Source organism: Elgaria multicarinata, chromosome 4, assembly GCF_023053635.1.
Source record: "Elgaria multicarinata webbii isolate HBS135686 ecotype San Diego chromosome 4, rElgMul1.1.pri, whole genome shotgun sequence".
Lineage (NCBI taxonomy): Eukaryota > Metazoa > Chordata > Lepidosauria > Squamata > Anguidae > Elgaria > Elgaria multicarinata.
In genome coordinates, this window is record NC_086174.1 from 68,343,617 (window position 1) to 68,358,754 (window position 15,138).

At 41.5% G+C, this 15,138-nt stretch overlaps 1 protein-coding gene and 1 non-coding gene across 3 annotated transcripts in view; one reads left to right on the top strand and one right to left on the bottom strand.

Moving 5' to 3' along the window:
* Nucleotides 1-6,734, bottom strand: part of LOC134397646 (acetyl-CoA acetyltransferase, cytosolic-like) — a 36,814-nt gene extending 30,080 nt beyond the window's left edge. The window contains exon 1 of one of the 2 annotated variants that reach the window (XM_063124480.1): nucleotides 6,626-6,734. In XM_063124480.1, coding sequence (XP_062980550.1) covers nucleotides 6,626-6,680 — 55 coding nt within the window. In that variant the 5' untranslated portion in view covers nucleotides 6,681-6,734. The remainder of the gene's footprint in view (nucleotides 1-6,625) is intronic. The other variant, XM_063124479.1, reaches the window with a different exon arrangement.
* LOC134398570 (small nucleolar RNA SNORA29) lies at nucleotides 1,415-1,549 on the top strand. Its single transcript, XR_010025438.1, has one exon. It is a non-coding gene; the product is annotated as a small nucleolar RNA SNORA29 (small nucleolar RNA).
* Nucleotides 6,735-15,138: the final 8,404 nt, after the last annotated feature.

The following is a 15,138-nucleotide window of genomic DNA, read 5'->3' on the forward strand; positions in this document are numbered from 1 at the left end:
AAAAAACAAGCATGCCATTTCAAGTGATTCATTAATATCACATCTGGTTTGGTCATTAAAAAGTTATTATCCTGGATTTATTAGCTTAATCCTAATCATATTCACTGAAGAAGTAACTTAAGATGAAATAAACAGGAGAAGGGCTAAACGAGCTGCGGACTCCCACCAGGATCAGATCCTTTCAGCGCATGTCACACCTGTGCTGGAGAACAGCGTAGGCTGCACAGCATCCGTTACACCGGCTTTTCTCTGCGTGGTGGAGCTCCCCTTTCCAGTCAGCCCCTCGTGTGAGTTGGTGGCAGAGTGACTGACTAGGGTGAGGGAGCCCAGATCGCTTCCTTTTATGGCGCTTGCATCTCAGAGGCTTACTGTTTCATTGCCAGCGTTGCATTATAGATCCATAAGAAACCATACATGATCGATAACAGGTTTAGAAATCATGTTTGCCATTTTTATTATTCCTGTAGGAAATATAATAGACAAACTGACTGGTGTGTTTTTTTTTTAAGTAAAGTTGGTACGAGGACTACAAAAAACTAAAATGTAATTTTTGATTGCTTTTTCATACAGCACATAGTTAAACGATTGAATTCATTACCACAAGATGTAGTGTTGGCCATCAATTTGGATGGGTTTAAAAGGGAATTAGACAGATTCATGGAGGAGAAGGCTCTCAATGGCTACTAGTCTTGATGCCTCTATGCTACCTTCAGTATGAGAAGCAGTATGACTATGAATACTAGTTGCTGGGGAGCATGAGCAGGAGGAGGTTATTACACTTGTCTTTCTTGTGGGCTTCCTACAGGAAGCTAGTTGGCCAATATGTGAAGAGATTGCTGGACTGGATGGAGCCTTGGTCTGATCTAGCACAACTCCTATGATGCCGACTTCTAGAACCTAAAATGTGCATGTAGTTTTCAATATCAAACATTCTCCATAATGGCATACTTTGGAGATCTGCCAAAATAATGTATCTGCTCATAAAGGAATTGTTTTGTGGCAGGTTAAACTTATTTCCCAAGTAGTGAAACCAGTACCTAATTGTAACAATTAGTTTATATTGGGCCCATTAAAACATGTTCTCAATAAGAGTTCTGCCCCAGTCATAAACTGCTAAATAGGTTCTTATTTTAATGAACCTCTCGTTGGTGGATCTAGGATAAGGTTGCTGTTTCTGTTCATTTAGCTAAGATTGGTTTATTTAAGCTAAAGTATATTAGTTGTGTTATGCTTTTTGTATAGTAGGTTTTATTGGTAATGACAATTGAAAGTTTATTTGAAAGATTTTCATGACAAATAATGAACCTGTTTATACCATTATAAGCACCATTATACCTAAATCTATTGAGTTGACAAACACACACAAATAAGGTTAAAAGATTATTTCGAAGCTGTGCCAGATAGGAGTTGGTCTCTTCCCATTGTAGTGCTACTTATTTGCTCTTCAAAATAAGAGGTTCTGCTTATGGGATAAAGAAAAGTCTGTCATGGTCAAAGGAGAAGAATGATATTGCTTTCTTCCTATATGAAATGGACATGACATTGCAAAGAACATGACATTGCAAAGAGGGCAACTGTTAAATGTTAAAGATTTTATCTGTACGCCACTTTGAGATCCCAATGATATAGGGTGGGATGCACATGTTTTAATCAAAATCAATAAATGTGTCACATGTAGGAATGGGCAATACTCTTGTTCTAAACAACAAGGAATTATTGCTTAAAAGAACACATAAAACTTGTTTATTACAGATAACTGAAAGTGACCTTGGCATCCAGATAATCAGTCTCATCCAAGAGTGTCTGGAGCTGGCCCGCCACCACCCGCTCAAGGACCTTGCCCAGGAATGGGCAATACTCTTGTTTTAAACAACAAGGAATTATTGCTTAAAAGAACACATAAAACTTGTTTATTACAGATAACTGAAAGTGACCTTGGCATCCAGATAATCAGTCTCATCCAAGAGTGTCTGGAGCTGGCCCGCCACCACCCGCTCAAGGACCTTGCCCAGGAATGGGCAATACTCTTGTTCTAAACAACAAGGAATTATTGCTTAAAAGAACACATAAAACTTGTTTATTACAGATAACTGAAAGTGACCTTGGCATCCAGATAATCAGTCTCATCCAAGAGTGTCTGGAGCTGGCCCACCACCACCCGCTCAAGGACCTTGCCCAGGAATGGGCAATACTCTTGTTCTAAACAACAAGGAATTATTGCTTAAAAGAACACATAAAACTTGTTTATTACAGATAACTGAAAGTGACCTTGGCATCCAGATAATCAGTCTCATCCAAGAGTGTCTGGAGCTGGCCCACCACCACCCGCTCAAGGACCTTGCCCAGGAATGGGCAATACTCTTGTTCTAAACAACAAGGAATTATTGCTTAAAAGAACACATAAAACTTGTTTATTACAGATAACTGAAAGTGACCTTGGCATCCAGATAATCAGTCTCATCCAAGAGTGTCTGGAGCTGGCCCACCACCACCCGCTCAAGGACCTTGCCCAGGAATGGGCAATACTCTTGTTCTAAACAACAAGGAATTATTGCTTAAAAGAACACATAAAACTTGTTTATTACAGATAACTGAAAGTGACCTTGGCATCCAGATAATCAGTCTCATCCAAGAGTGTCTGGAGCTGGCCCGCCACCACCCGCTCAAGGACCTTGCCCAGGAATGGGCAATACTCTTGTTCTAAACAACAAGGAATTATTGCTTAAAAGAACACATAAAACTTGTTTATTACAGATAACTGAAAGTGACCTTGGCATTTTATCCTACTCCTTGATCAAATGTCTCATTATACTGCAGCACCAAGCACTTCACAGCCTATGCCCACCAAGTCTTTAAATGTGGCAGGATTGCCCTCTTTTATAAATTCACATTGGTTTTAATTGTGTGTGTTTTTTAACATAAATCACCCCCCAACAACATTAACTGCAATTTAGCATAAGTGTGCAAAGAAATACCTCATTTGGTTTGCTTTATACCGTATTTCTTCGATTGTAAGACACACACTAATTTCAGTACCACCAACAGAAAAAAAAACCTAAGACACACCAGCGATTCTAAAACGCACCCCATTTTTAGAGATGTTTATATGGTGGGAAAAGTGCATCTTAGAATCGAAGAAATAGGGTATCTTGCTTTATATCTAACAACACTGGTGTTAACCATGCTCAAAATGATCGAAATGGCCAATATATTTGGGATCGGAAAGGGACTCAAGGTGAGATCTCCCACCCCTGCAAATTGTCTATCCATGGTGTACTGTACTGCAGAGTTGTTTAAAACAAACTGAATTTGTACAGTTTATAGAAGCCATTCCTTGTTACAAGAAACTGTGGCATGAAGCCAAATGAAATCTAGAAAAAGGCTAGGGTAAAGCAAAACTGAACACTGGAGGTGGTGGGAAGGATAAAAACAGAACACCAAGTGGGAAATGTAAAGGTGGGGGGAATGTTTGTTTAATAGAAGACAGCGCGGCTCCTTGACCCAAGAGATCAATTAAAAGAGGCTACTTTGCACAAGTTGAGCCAGAAATCTATTTAGTCCAGTACTGTTTACTTTAACTGACAAGGACTATCTGCTGTTTCAAATAAATAAAACATGTTCCCCCACCTCGAGGAAAGATATTTCACATATGATCAAGAGTGACAGAAATTTTGCACATGCTCAGAAATACCCAGTCTGAGGTGCCAGATTTTTTTATTTTTTAAAAACACACACCAGGATTTAATTTTGCAGCATTTCCTTAACTAAACTGGATCACATCAGTTTGTAACGAAAACTCTCAAAGGGTATCATATATGCTGTTCTACCTCATACCCAGTTCTTTGTGGAGAGAAGGTGCATTAGAAGAGCAGCCTGAGGTTTTGTTAATGGAATGAGTGAACAGAAGGCGATTCAGTTTCGTGGTTCTACCAGTCGTGGCCCAATCGGAGCGAGAGAAACACATCAGTGAGCTTCTCCAGGCAATCACAGCCCTCCTCCACAGAATGGCTCTATAGCCACTGCCCAATCACTGCAAGCAAAGCACAGGGGAAGGAGGAGCCTCCAGGGCTGCATTGATTATTATTATTATTATTATTATTATTATTATTATTATTTATTTATATAGCATCATCAATGTACATGGTGCTGTACAGAGTAAAACAGTAAATAGCAAGACCCTGCCGCATAGGCTTACAATCTAATAAAATCATAGTAAAACAATAAGGAGGGGAAGAGAATGCAAACAGGTACAGGGTAGGGTAAGCAGGCACAGGGTAGGGAAAAACTAACAGTAGAAAGTAACAGTAGAAGTCTGCACAACATCAAGTTTTAAAAGCTTTAGGAAAAAGAAAAGTTTTTAGTTGAGCTTTAAAAGCTGTGGTTGAACTTGTAGTTCTCAAATGTTCTGGAAGAGCGTTCCAGGCGTAAGGGGCAGCAGACGAAAATGGACGAAGCCGAGCAAGGGAAGTAGAGGCCCTTGGGCAGGCGAGAAACATGGCATCAGAGGAGCGAAGAGCACGAGCGGGGCAATAGTGTGAGATGAGAGAGGAGAGATAGGAAGGAGCTAGACCGTGAAAAGCTTTGAAGGTTAACAGGAGAAGTTTATATTGGATTCTGAAGTGAATTGGAAGCCAATGAAGAGATTTCAGAAGCGGAGTAACATGGTCAGAGCGGCGAGCCAAGAAGATGATCTTTGCGGCAGAGTGGTGAACAGAAACCAACGGACTGATGTGAGAAGAAGGAAGGCCAGAGAGAAGAAGGTTGCAGTAGTCCAACCGTGAAATAACCAGTGCATGAACAAGCGTCTTGGCAGAAGAGACAGACAAAAATGATCGAATCCTGGCAATATTATACAGGAAAAATCGACAAGATTTAGCTACTGCCTCAATATGAGGAATAAAGGAGATCGAGGAGTCGAAGATAAAGCCAAGGCTACGAGCTTCCTTGACCGGAGTAAGCGTAACATCATTGACAGTAAGAGAGAATGAGAGATGAGGAGAAGGTTTAGGAGGAAAAACAAGCAATTCAGTCTTTGCCATGTTAAGCTTCAAGCGACGATGAAGCAGCCAAGCTGAGATATCTGAAAGACATGCCGAGATACGATCGTGAACATCAGGAGAAAGTTCCGGAGATGACAGATATAGTTGTGTATCATCGGCGTACAGATGATATTGGAGGCCATGAGATTGAATAAGCTTGCCCAAGGGCAACATGTATAACATGATATTTTCTGCCAGGGAGAACCAAAATAAATAAATAAATAAACCAAGCAACTGCTGTAAGTGGAGCAGTGAAATGGGATGTCTGCTCCGGTTCCGATATTTCAGATCACTTATTCTGGACTAATCTTGTTAAAACCACTGGGATTATTCTGAAAAGCAAGGGTGTGAGGAGTAGTTGTTAAAGCATCGGATTATTTAAAAGGAGACTCAGGTTCAAATTCCAGCTCATCCATGAAGCTCACTGGGTGATCACTCACTCTCAGCCTAATAGATTCTGTTAGGGTTGTTGCAAGGATAAAATGAGATGAGGGGAAACCATATACGCAGCTTCCTTGAGATCCTTGGGAGGAAAGGTGGGGTATAAATGTAATGTATATCCCAAAAGCATTAAGTACTTTCAAACTAGAAGAATAGTTTAGGCTACAATCCTATTCAAACCTAGCTAAAAGTAAATTTCACTGAACTCAGCAGGACTTATTTTTGAGCAGACATGCATAGGTTTGTGCTGTTAGACTGTGTGTTTTGGGGTAACCACTTTAAGCTCCTAGGCTTCATTGATATGAGAGGAGAAATTAGTAAGTATCTCTTAAGGGCAAGGAACCAAATATCCCAAATCACCCACATTTATTATTCTCAAAATCCAAAAGTAATGTTACACTGATTATTAAGACCAACAAAGGCATTACAACTACTGCTTTGGGCTGCAGTCTGATGCACCAGCAGAGCTGCCTGCAATTTTGTTTGTTCATTGTTAAATCCCCATAAGGCAAGTCTTCACCCTTCATCCTCTCTTAAAGCAGTAACGGCCTAAGATATCCATACATCAACACACACACACCCCCAATTCAGAAATATACTGGTTCCATTTGGTTTTCGCAGCTCAACATCACCCTTTGAGTGCCATTAAAATGGAGCAGTTAGCCCAGGGCTAGGGGAATGTGCTGCCCTCCAGATGTTGTTGGACTGTAACTCCCATCAGCCCTAGCCCAGCGAGGGATGATGGGAGTTGGAGGGCCACACTTTCACCATCCCTGTGTTAGCCAAGGCAGCACAGGATTGTATTCCGTGGGTTGCTCCCAATGTCAATCGAAGTTTTACGTCCCATTCATTTGAATGGGTCTTCTTTAGAAAGGGCTTCCACCAGAGACCACCCCAAGCTCCCCTAAACGCCGCCCTGGCCAGGCTTATTGCCGGCCTTTTCTGCCTCCAGCAGGGTGTCTCCAAATCGAGGAGGCATAAGGGGAAGATTTCCCGGAGACGTCCGAATCAATGGATCGTTCCGGATTGGGTCCATCCGATGTTATGGCAGTCGATTAACCCGCTTGCTCCGCATTAATACAGAGCAGTACAGAGGGAAAGGCGGCGGTACCATCACCATGCAGTGGGCACGGTCTCCCACTCACCGATGGGGGTCCTTGCAGCAGCGACGAGCACGACGGCTTCCTCTCCGGTCCTCATGATGATGTCTGCCCCTGAATGCTGCCTGCCGCGGCCACCGCACACTCAGACCCTTAAAGCCACCTGGGGCCTCCCTTAATTCCAGCCCCAAGGCCCGCGTTCCATTGGCTCCGCCAGATCCCTCCTCCTCCTCCACCTCCAGCACATTCGTCACGGAGGGCTCGGCTGAAGGCGAGGACGTCGCCACGTGACCGACGCGGAGAAGGGCAGTTTTTGAGCTGCGTGGAAAAATGGAGGTTGAGCTGAGGCGGAGTATAGTTTCCCCGGGCAGGATCTACACAACTGCTTGTAACGTTTTATAATGGTTATGACAACTGTTCAGGCCCAGGACACATTACTTACACCGTTTTCATAACGTTTTTCAACTGTTATATCCTGCTTGGTGTAGGTTTCTTAGAAGGGAGTATCTTCGCCCCTGGTGTATGCTTAGAGCTGTGCAGGAAACCTTGCTGTGAGCCGTGGGACTTACACATATTATTGTAATCATTTGGCTGTAGACCACGGTGTCAGTCCGCTAGCGACAGTTCTTACTAAATGCGTGTTTTAGTACACGTGTATTTCTCCCTTTCTTCAAAGAGCTTAGGGTGGAGTATGTGGGAAATATGCTCTTTTATCCTTGTACCACTGTTGCAAGCGATTCTAGTAGAAAACTCCCTTGGCTGGTTTTTATTTGGCTTGTTCGGCTTTTGAACCGCTTGCCAAAAAAACAGGGTTCAAGGCAGTTTTTCTTTCCTCTCGAACTTTTTTAGAAATGTATAAGTTGATGAACATTTTTTGTTGATGTTGTTTTAGTTAAACCCTGCCTTTCCATCAAGGAAATGGTACTCAAGGCGGCTAGCAATAATAGATTTTGTGCTGGTCTCTGCCCCTTACCTGCCAAAGCCCATTGTTTCCATCCCTGGATCTCCCAGATGAATTTTAAACCTAAGAATTTTAAATGTTTATTTATTTATTTTTATATATTTAAGGATTTTTATGCCCCCATTCAGCCAGAAAAGGCTCTCACGGCGGCTTACAAAAGTATTTCTTGACATGTTGTGATAGTTATTTTAATATTGTATTGGTTTTATATGCTCTTTTAACTAATTTTATGTATTATATTTTATTTGGTGTTGTTCCCTGCCTCCATCCAAAGAGGTGGGTAATAAATAAATTTAGATGATGATGGTGGTGGTGGACCCAACCCCCTGAAACAAAGGTCTATATAAAAGTTTGTGCACATGGGAAGTGATGGTACTCTCACGCTTTTAGATCTCCTAAAAAATTCTATCCCTCCCTTAAAGTGTAATAAACCCTCCGATTGCAGCCATTTTGTTTAGACTGGGTTGCTGGAGTAAACTGGTCACATTTGTTACTAAAGTTTATCTGAAGATTTTTTTTCTATTTGGCTAGCAAACAACACTCAACAGAGCTTCTTAAGTTCTAGATACTTTAACATGAAATCAGACATGAAATCTGAGTTGTATGATCAAACAACTCACATACTTGTTCGCAACTGCTTTTGAAAACAACCCCAAAACACTGTGTTCCTGGGCTTTCATGACATATGAACCCAGCACTCTGTGTTTAGGGTTTTTAGTTCATGGTTTGTTGTTGGGTTCAGAAGTGGCAAGGAATTCTTGGCTTGTTTAATCCAGGAACTGACATTATGTAAGAACCAGGTAAAGTCTTGACTAAGATCTAGAAAAGTCATATCCACAGCTACTTTTTCATTTAGTTATCTTACTGAGATCAAGTTCTCAAACATTTGCTTAATAATACATACTCATTGATGTCCTTTTCTTGTTTAGCTGAAAGCCATTATGTGAGATAATGCTCTTCCAACCAATTTATTTCTTGCCTGATTTGCCAGTAGTCCCCATGTGAACATACATGACAGTTAGGATGCAGATCTTTGTTCTGGATCTTTGTTCTGGAAATGATTTCAGTCCCAGGGTTCAGCCCTGGAACATATGATGCAATATGATGCTCCCTTGGGAAGAAAGACAGTGCATTAATTAAATTAATAACAGTAATAAGAAAGAACACCCACCCAGATAAATATGGACTAATAAACAGTATATAAAACTATATTAAATGATGGCTTACAAAAGGTGTGATGCATCATATATATGACAGTGCAATTTTAGAAAAGGCATGTATGAATAAATGCTATTGAAGTAATGAGTGAATGACTTCTGAAAAAATTGCTCTAGAATTTGTGATTGCTCCAAGTTATGTACTCTGCTTGCTCCTGAATTCAGTGTCTACTTAGTGCTTACTGCAAATGTTCCATGCTCTATAATAACACTGAAGTTTGAAAATCTATTGTGGTTGTGCAGATAACCTTTTTCAAAGTCTTGTATCATTTTAAAGATGAACACATTTATTATAGTGCATAAACTTTCATGGATTAGAATCCCATTCATGAAATGCATGAAGTGTTATCTTCAGTGGGCAATGTATGTATACATAACAGGGTAAATGGAAAAAAATAAAATGGTAATGAAGTTCAAAAAGTACAGTCTGTGACCTTTCAATTAGAGTGCATATGTATGTAAAATAAGCACAGCAACCATCCACAACAACAAACTGGTGATAATGTAATCATTTTAGCATTGCTATGTAAATGAATACCTGTAGAAGAACAGGAAACCATGGTCTCTATTCAGAGCTAAATAAATAGAATCAAGCTTTGTTATCAGAGACCTGGCGTAGTGTAGTAGCTAACAGTGCAATCCAATGTATTTCTACTCAGAAGTAAGTCCCAGTGTGTTCAGTAGGGCTTACTCCCAGGAAAGTGTGTGTAGGATTGCAGCTTAAGGGATTGTACTGAGAATTAGGAAGTCCCTGGTTCAAGTTTTGCTTCTGCCATGAACTAACTAGATGCTCTTGGATGAGCAACTTTCTCTTAACCTGTCCTCCCATCTGCATTCTGGTGGATAGTAATACTTATTTACATTACAGGATTGCAACTAGATAATGCACACAAAGCCCTTAAAGACTCTACATAAAGTATTTTTATTAGTTCTAATTCAGCTGTTTCGCCCTGGAGTCTCCCTTTGAAATTCTTCTTGTTGGAGAATGACAACTTTCAGGCCAGCAACAGTATCTAGGGAGATTGACATGTTCTATTAGTTTCTGAATGTTGCCATTTCTGATTTCATATTTGTGTCCATTTATCCTTTTGTAGAGCAGCTGACCTGTTTATCTTACGTAGAAAGCAGAAGAGAATTGCTGGCAGGTGATCACATATATCATATCGGAAGATGAAGCAGTGAATGGGCCCGATGTTGTGTTAGTGTTGCCAGGGAATAATAGGGACAGAGCTGGAATTTCCACTTATTACAGTTTGGTCCCTGTGTTTGTGCCTTTGTGATATGAGTAGCTGTTTTAGGATAGGTGGACAGGCCTACCACCCAAGGCCTGTGAAGGGGAAGCACCATTATCCAGGAAGGCCTGTAGTTTATTTAGGCACATATGGGAGGAGGCGTTCCTTCACATAACCTGGCCCCAAGCCGTTTAGGGCTTTGAATGTTAATATCAGCACTTTGAATCGTGCCCAGACCTGGACAGGCAGCCAATGAAGTTGTAGAGGACTGGTGTGATATGATCTCGTCGGCCAGTCCGTTAGTAGGCGGGCTGCCCTGTTTTGTACCAGCTGAAGTTTCCGGACCATTTTCAAAGCCAGCCCCACGTATAACGCATTGCAGTAATCCAAACGAGAGGTTATCAGAGCATGGATAACTGTAGGTAGGCTATCTCTGTTCAGATAAGGGCTTAGTTGGTATATTAGCCTGAGCTGATAAAAGGTGCTCTTTGCCACTGAGTTCACCTGTGCCTCAAGTGACAGTTCTGGATCCAAGGGCACCCCCAAACTACAGACCCGATCCTTTAGGGAGAGTGCAACCCCATCCAGGACAGGGTAAACATCACTTCGCTGGATAGATGAACCACCCACTAACAGTACCTCCGTCTTGTCTGGATTGAGTCTCAGTTTGTTAGCCCTCATCCAGTCCATTACCGTGCCCAGGCACTGGTTCGGAACAGCCACTGCCTCACCTGGGTTTGATGAAAAGGAAAGGTAGAGCTGGGTATGCTGAGTGAGGGGAGGAGCCACTACGACTTCCCAGTGCCCCCTTTCACTTGTGTTTTTTCAGTTTCCGTGAGACTACTTAGGAAGATAGGATTCCACCTCACTCTTTTCACCTGTTCAGAAGTGCAGGGCTTCTTGCCCAGTGTTCTTAGAAGCAGTCAAATGATCTGTCCAGGAATTTGGCCTGTAAAGGACAGCATGCTCCTCATGTAGTGATAGACCATAACACTGACAATCTCCAGCTTGATTGACCTGCAGCAGTAAAAGCTAGGATTGGCTATGAGTATAATTGGAGGAAATCCCATTTCCTTCTGTTAGTTTTATGTTCTTTAGTTTCCAGTGGTATTCCTATTCAAGCTGGAGCACTAGTTTTCTGTGAGTTCTCATCTGCACTGTTGGGAGGATGGGGGCTGCCCAGATGTTTCTGCCTACTATGAGCTCTGGCTGTATCATCTGATCTGACTCTCCTGTATGCCAATTCTATAAGTTCTATGAGTTCAAGACCTCCTATTATCCAGTTCTTTAATATACTTAATATACTCCTATTCTTTAATATACTATCCTCCTGGGTTAATGTTCTCTATTTCTCATCTGTTTCTGTCTTGGTTGCCCTGTGTTGGGAGAGGGACAGGGAGACTGCGATCCTTTTGATTCTCTTGGACCTCTCAGTGGCTTTTGATATCACCAATCATGGTATCCTTCTGGATAGGCTGTCTGGGTTGGGAGTGGGAGGCATTGTGTTGCAGTGGTTCTGCTCCTACTTGGATGGCTGATTCCAGAAGGTGTTGTTGTTGTTTATTCGTTCAGTCGTTTCCGACTCTTCGTGACTTCATGGACCAGCCCACGCCAGAGCTTTCTGTCGGCTGTCGCCACCTCCAGCTTCCCCAAGGTCAAGTCTGTCACCTCCAGAATATCATCCATCCATCTTGCCCTTGGTCGGCCCCTCTTCCTTTTGCCTTCCACTTTCCCTAGCATCAGCCTCTTCTCCAGGGTATCCTGTCTTCTCATTATGTGGCCAAAGTACTTCAGTTTTGCCTTTAATACCATTCCCTCAAGGGAGCAGTCTGGCTTTATTTCCTGGAGTATGGACTGGTTTGATCTTCTTGCGGTCCACGGCACTCTCAGAATTTTCCTCCAACACCACAGTTCAAAAGCATCTATCTTCCTTTGCTCAGCCTTCCTTATGGTCCAGCTCTCGCAGCCATAGGTTACTACGGGGAATACCATTGCTTTAACTATGCAGATCTTTGTTGTCAGTGTGGTGTCTCTGCTCTTAACTACTTTATCAAGATTTGTCATTGCTCTCCTCCCAAGAAGTAAACGTCTTCTGATTTCCTGGCTGCAGTCAGCGTGCCATGGCACCTAGGCCATGGGGTTCCACAGGGCTCTATTTTATCCCCTATGCTGTTCAACATTTACATGAAGCCACTGGGAGAAGTTATCCAGAGATGTGGGCTGAGGTGTCATCAATATGCCGATGACACCCAGCTCTACCTTTCCTCTTCATCAAAACCATGTGAGGCAGTGGCTGTTCCGAATGAGTGCATGGGCAAGGTAACCGACTGGATGAGGGCCAACAAACAGACTTAATCCAGACAAGACGGAGGTACTGTTAGTGGGTGGTTTGTCTGTCTGGCTAGGTGATGTTCAACCTGTTCTGGAGGGGGTTGCACTGGTTCATAGTTTGGGGGTGATCTTGAATCCATAACTGTCACTTGAGGCACAGGTGGACTTGGTGGAAGGAGCACCTTTTATCAGTTTACCAACTGCATCCTTACTTGGACAGAGATAGCTTAGTTACAGTTCTCTGTATCCATGCTCTGATAACCTCTCGTTTGGATTACTGCAATGCATTATATGTGGGCTGTCTTTGAAAATGGTCCAGACATTTCAGCTGGTACAAAACAGGGAAGCATGTTTGTTAACAGGGACTAGCCAACAAGACCACATCATGCCAGTCCTTTTCCAGCTTCACTGGCTACCAGTCCAGGTGCGGGCCATTTTCAAAGTGCTGGTATTAACATTCAAAGCCCTAAATGGCTTGAGGCCAGGTTATCTGAAGGAACGCCTCCACCCATATGTACCTGCCCAGACCCTAAGATCATTCTCAGGGACCCTTCTCCATGAGCCCCTGCCAAAGGAAGGGAGGAGGGCCTTCTCTGCTGTGGCATCCCAGCTGTGTAATGGGCTACATTATACTCTTTTGACATCAGGTGAAGACCTTTCTAATTTCCCAGTGTTTTAACAGTTCGTCATCTAAGTTTTTTAACTTTGCTGTTATAAATCTGTATTTTAAATCTGTGTTAATCTCTGCATTGCTGCTCAGTTTTATCCTGGTTGTGCTTTTATATTGTACTTTTATTCTGTTGTTTTATACTTTGAATTGTCTTCATGGTTTTAATTTTTGTGAACCGCCCAGAGAGCTTTGGCTACTGAGCAGTATAGAAATGCAATAAATAAATAAATTGTGCAGGGTCTGCCTTCATGACCTGTGTCCTTTTATTTGGCTCTGCTACTGATTCTCCCTTGGCAATAGCTAATCAGTTATGAGCTCTTGCTTGGCAACTCTGCTTACTGATACAAGTAAAGGTTTTCTTCTTGGTCCTGGTCAGATTGCTTATACACTGGCTCACCTTCTCTTCTTCCTAGTAAATTCTTTCTTTTCTATAGAGGACAGCTTAGTGACAGTTTCTATGGGCACCACCACATAAAACAGCCACAGAGGAGGGAATTTTTGTCAGTAATGTTGGAAAGGGTTAATGTCTTCCCTGTGCGCTGTGGTCCCAATGAAAATTAGTAATAATAAAACATAAAAACAAGCATGCCATTTCAAGTGATTCATTAATATCACATCTGGTTTGGTCATTAAAAAGTTATTATCCTGGATTTATTAGCTTGATCCTAATCATATTCACTGAAGAAATAACTTAAGATGAAATAAACAGGCTTGCTCCCCAGTAAGTATGCTTTGGATTGCAACCTTGCAGCACAATCCAATGTCTTGTTTGCTTGAAAATAAGTCCCATTAAATCAGGGTGAATTTATTAAATCATCTAGAAAAAAGGCCAATTTAAATAAATTTAAATCAAGTATCCCATTTCATGTGTTTTCTAAACAACGATACATGATAATTTGGTAAATCTAATCACTAAAATTTGTTAACTTATAACTAAATAGACCATGCATGCTATGTACGAGAGTGTACTTCTTATCACTTGAACAATAATTTTAACAACTTTACCTACAATGTAGGTAACAACTTTTGCTCTTTGTAGCATGTGTCTTTGCACACATGTGTATCTTTGACGACTTAGAGACAACCAAAGGGCAAGGACATGTCAGAAACAAGGACTTGTAGATATTGAAATAAGCAATTAATTTTCATACAATAAAAAGGAAGTGTCCTTGCCTGCAATCATATGCCCACTTACCTGGGAGTAAGCCTTAATGAACTCTTCTGAGTAGACCTACCTAGGACTGCACTTTAAGTATTCACAATTGGAGAACTAAGCAAATTGTAGCGGTCAGAGCAAACAAGTAGGCATATACAAGATCATCCAGATGAGCACAGAGTTGATAACTTTCCCGTGATATTCAGGGAAGCAGTCCGTTCACCCACTTGCCCAATGGAGACTCAAGCCCATAATAACAATGTAGAGTATATGACCTATTGCACCATATTTATAACGCTTGATCTCAACAGGATATTTCCCCCACAGTTCTTCTTCTTCTTTTTTACATAGCAGCCCTTTAAATCAATGTGTTTGGTAGGACAAGTTGATTCAAATAAGTTAAGGTTTAACATGCTTGCATCAAATGCATGACAAACTTGCAATATCTTTTTAAAAATCTAAACTCCAAAAACATACAAGTATCCATTTTTGCATTTTAAACATTGTAATCTATCTTGCACAAAAATCTGACGCCTTTTCTACATACACCAAACAATATGTTTAGAGAGAAGTAATCTCTATAGAGTCCAATGGGCCTTGCTCCCTGGTAAATATATATAGGGCTGAAAGCATATTGACTTAAAGAAATAACCACCTTGGTTGATCAAGCCCAGGGTTATAATCTAGCATTGTTTCCCAAAATAAAATGCCTCAAAGCTTGCAAACATGCGGTGAAGACAGCTTTCATTTGTAGTTTGAAGGCTCTGGTGCTGGAAAGGGTTCCCCCAACCACCATTTTTAACTATAGGGACATAGTACTATAACGCTTTCATTTAAATGGTATTTTGCTTTAGCACTACTTAGAACATCTATTAAAATATTAATGGTTGATTAAAAGACACCCCCACCCTGCAAAGGTATGTTGAGTTATGAAACTAATGTCACTCCCCACATCAAAACCACACTTATTTAAAAAGCATGGAAGAGTAGA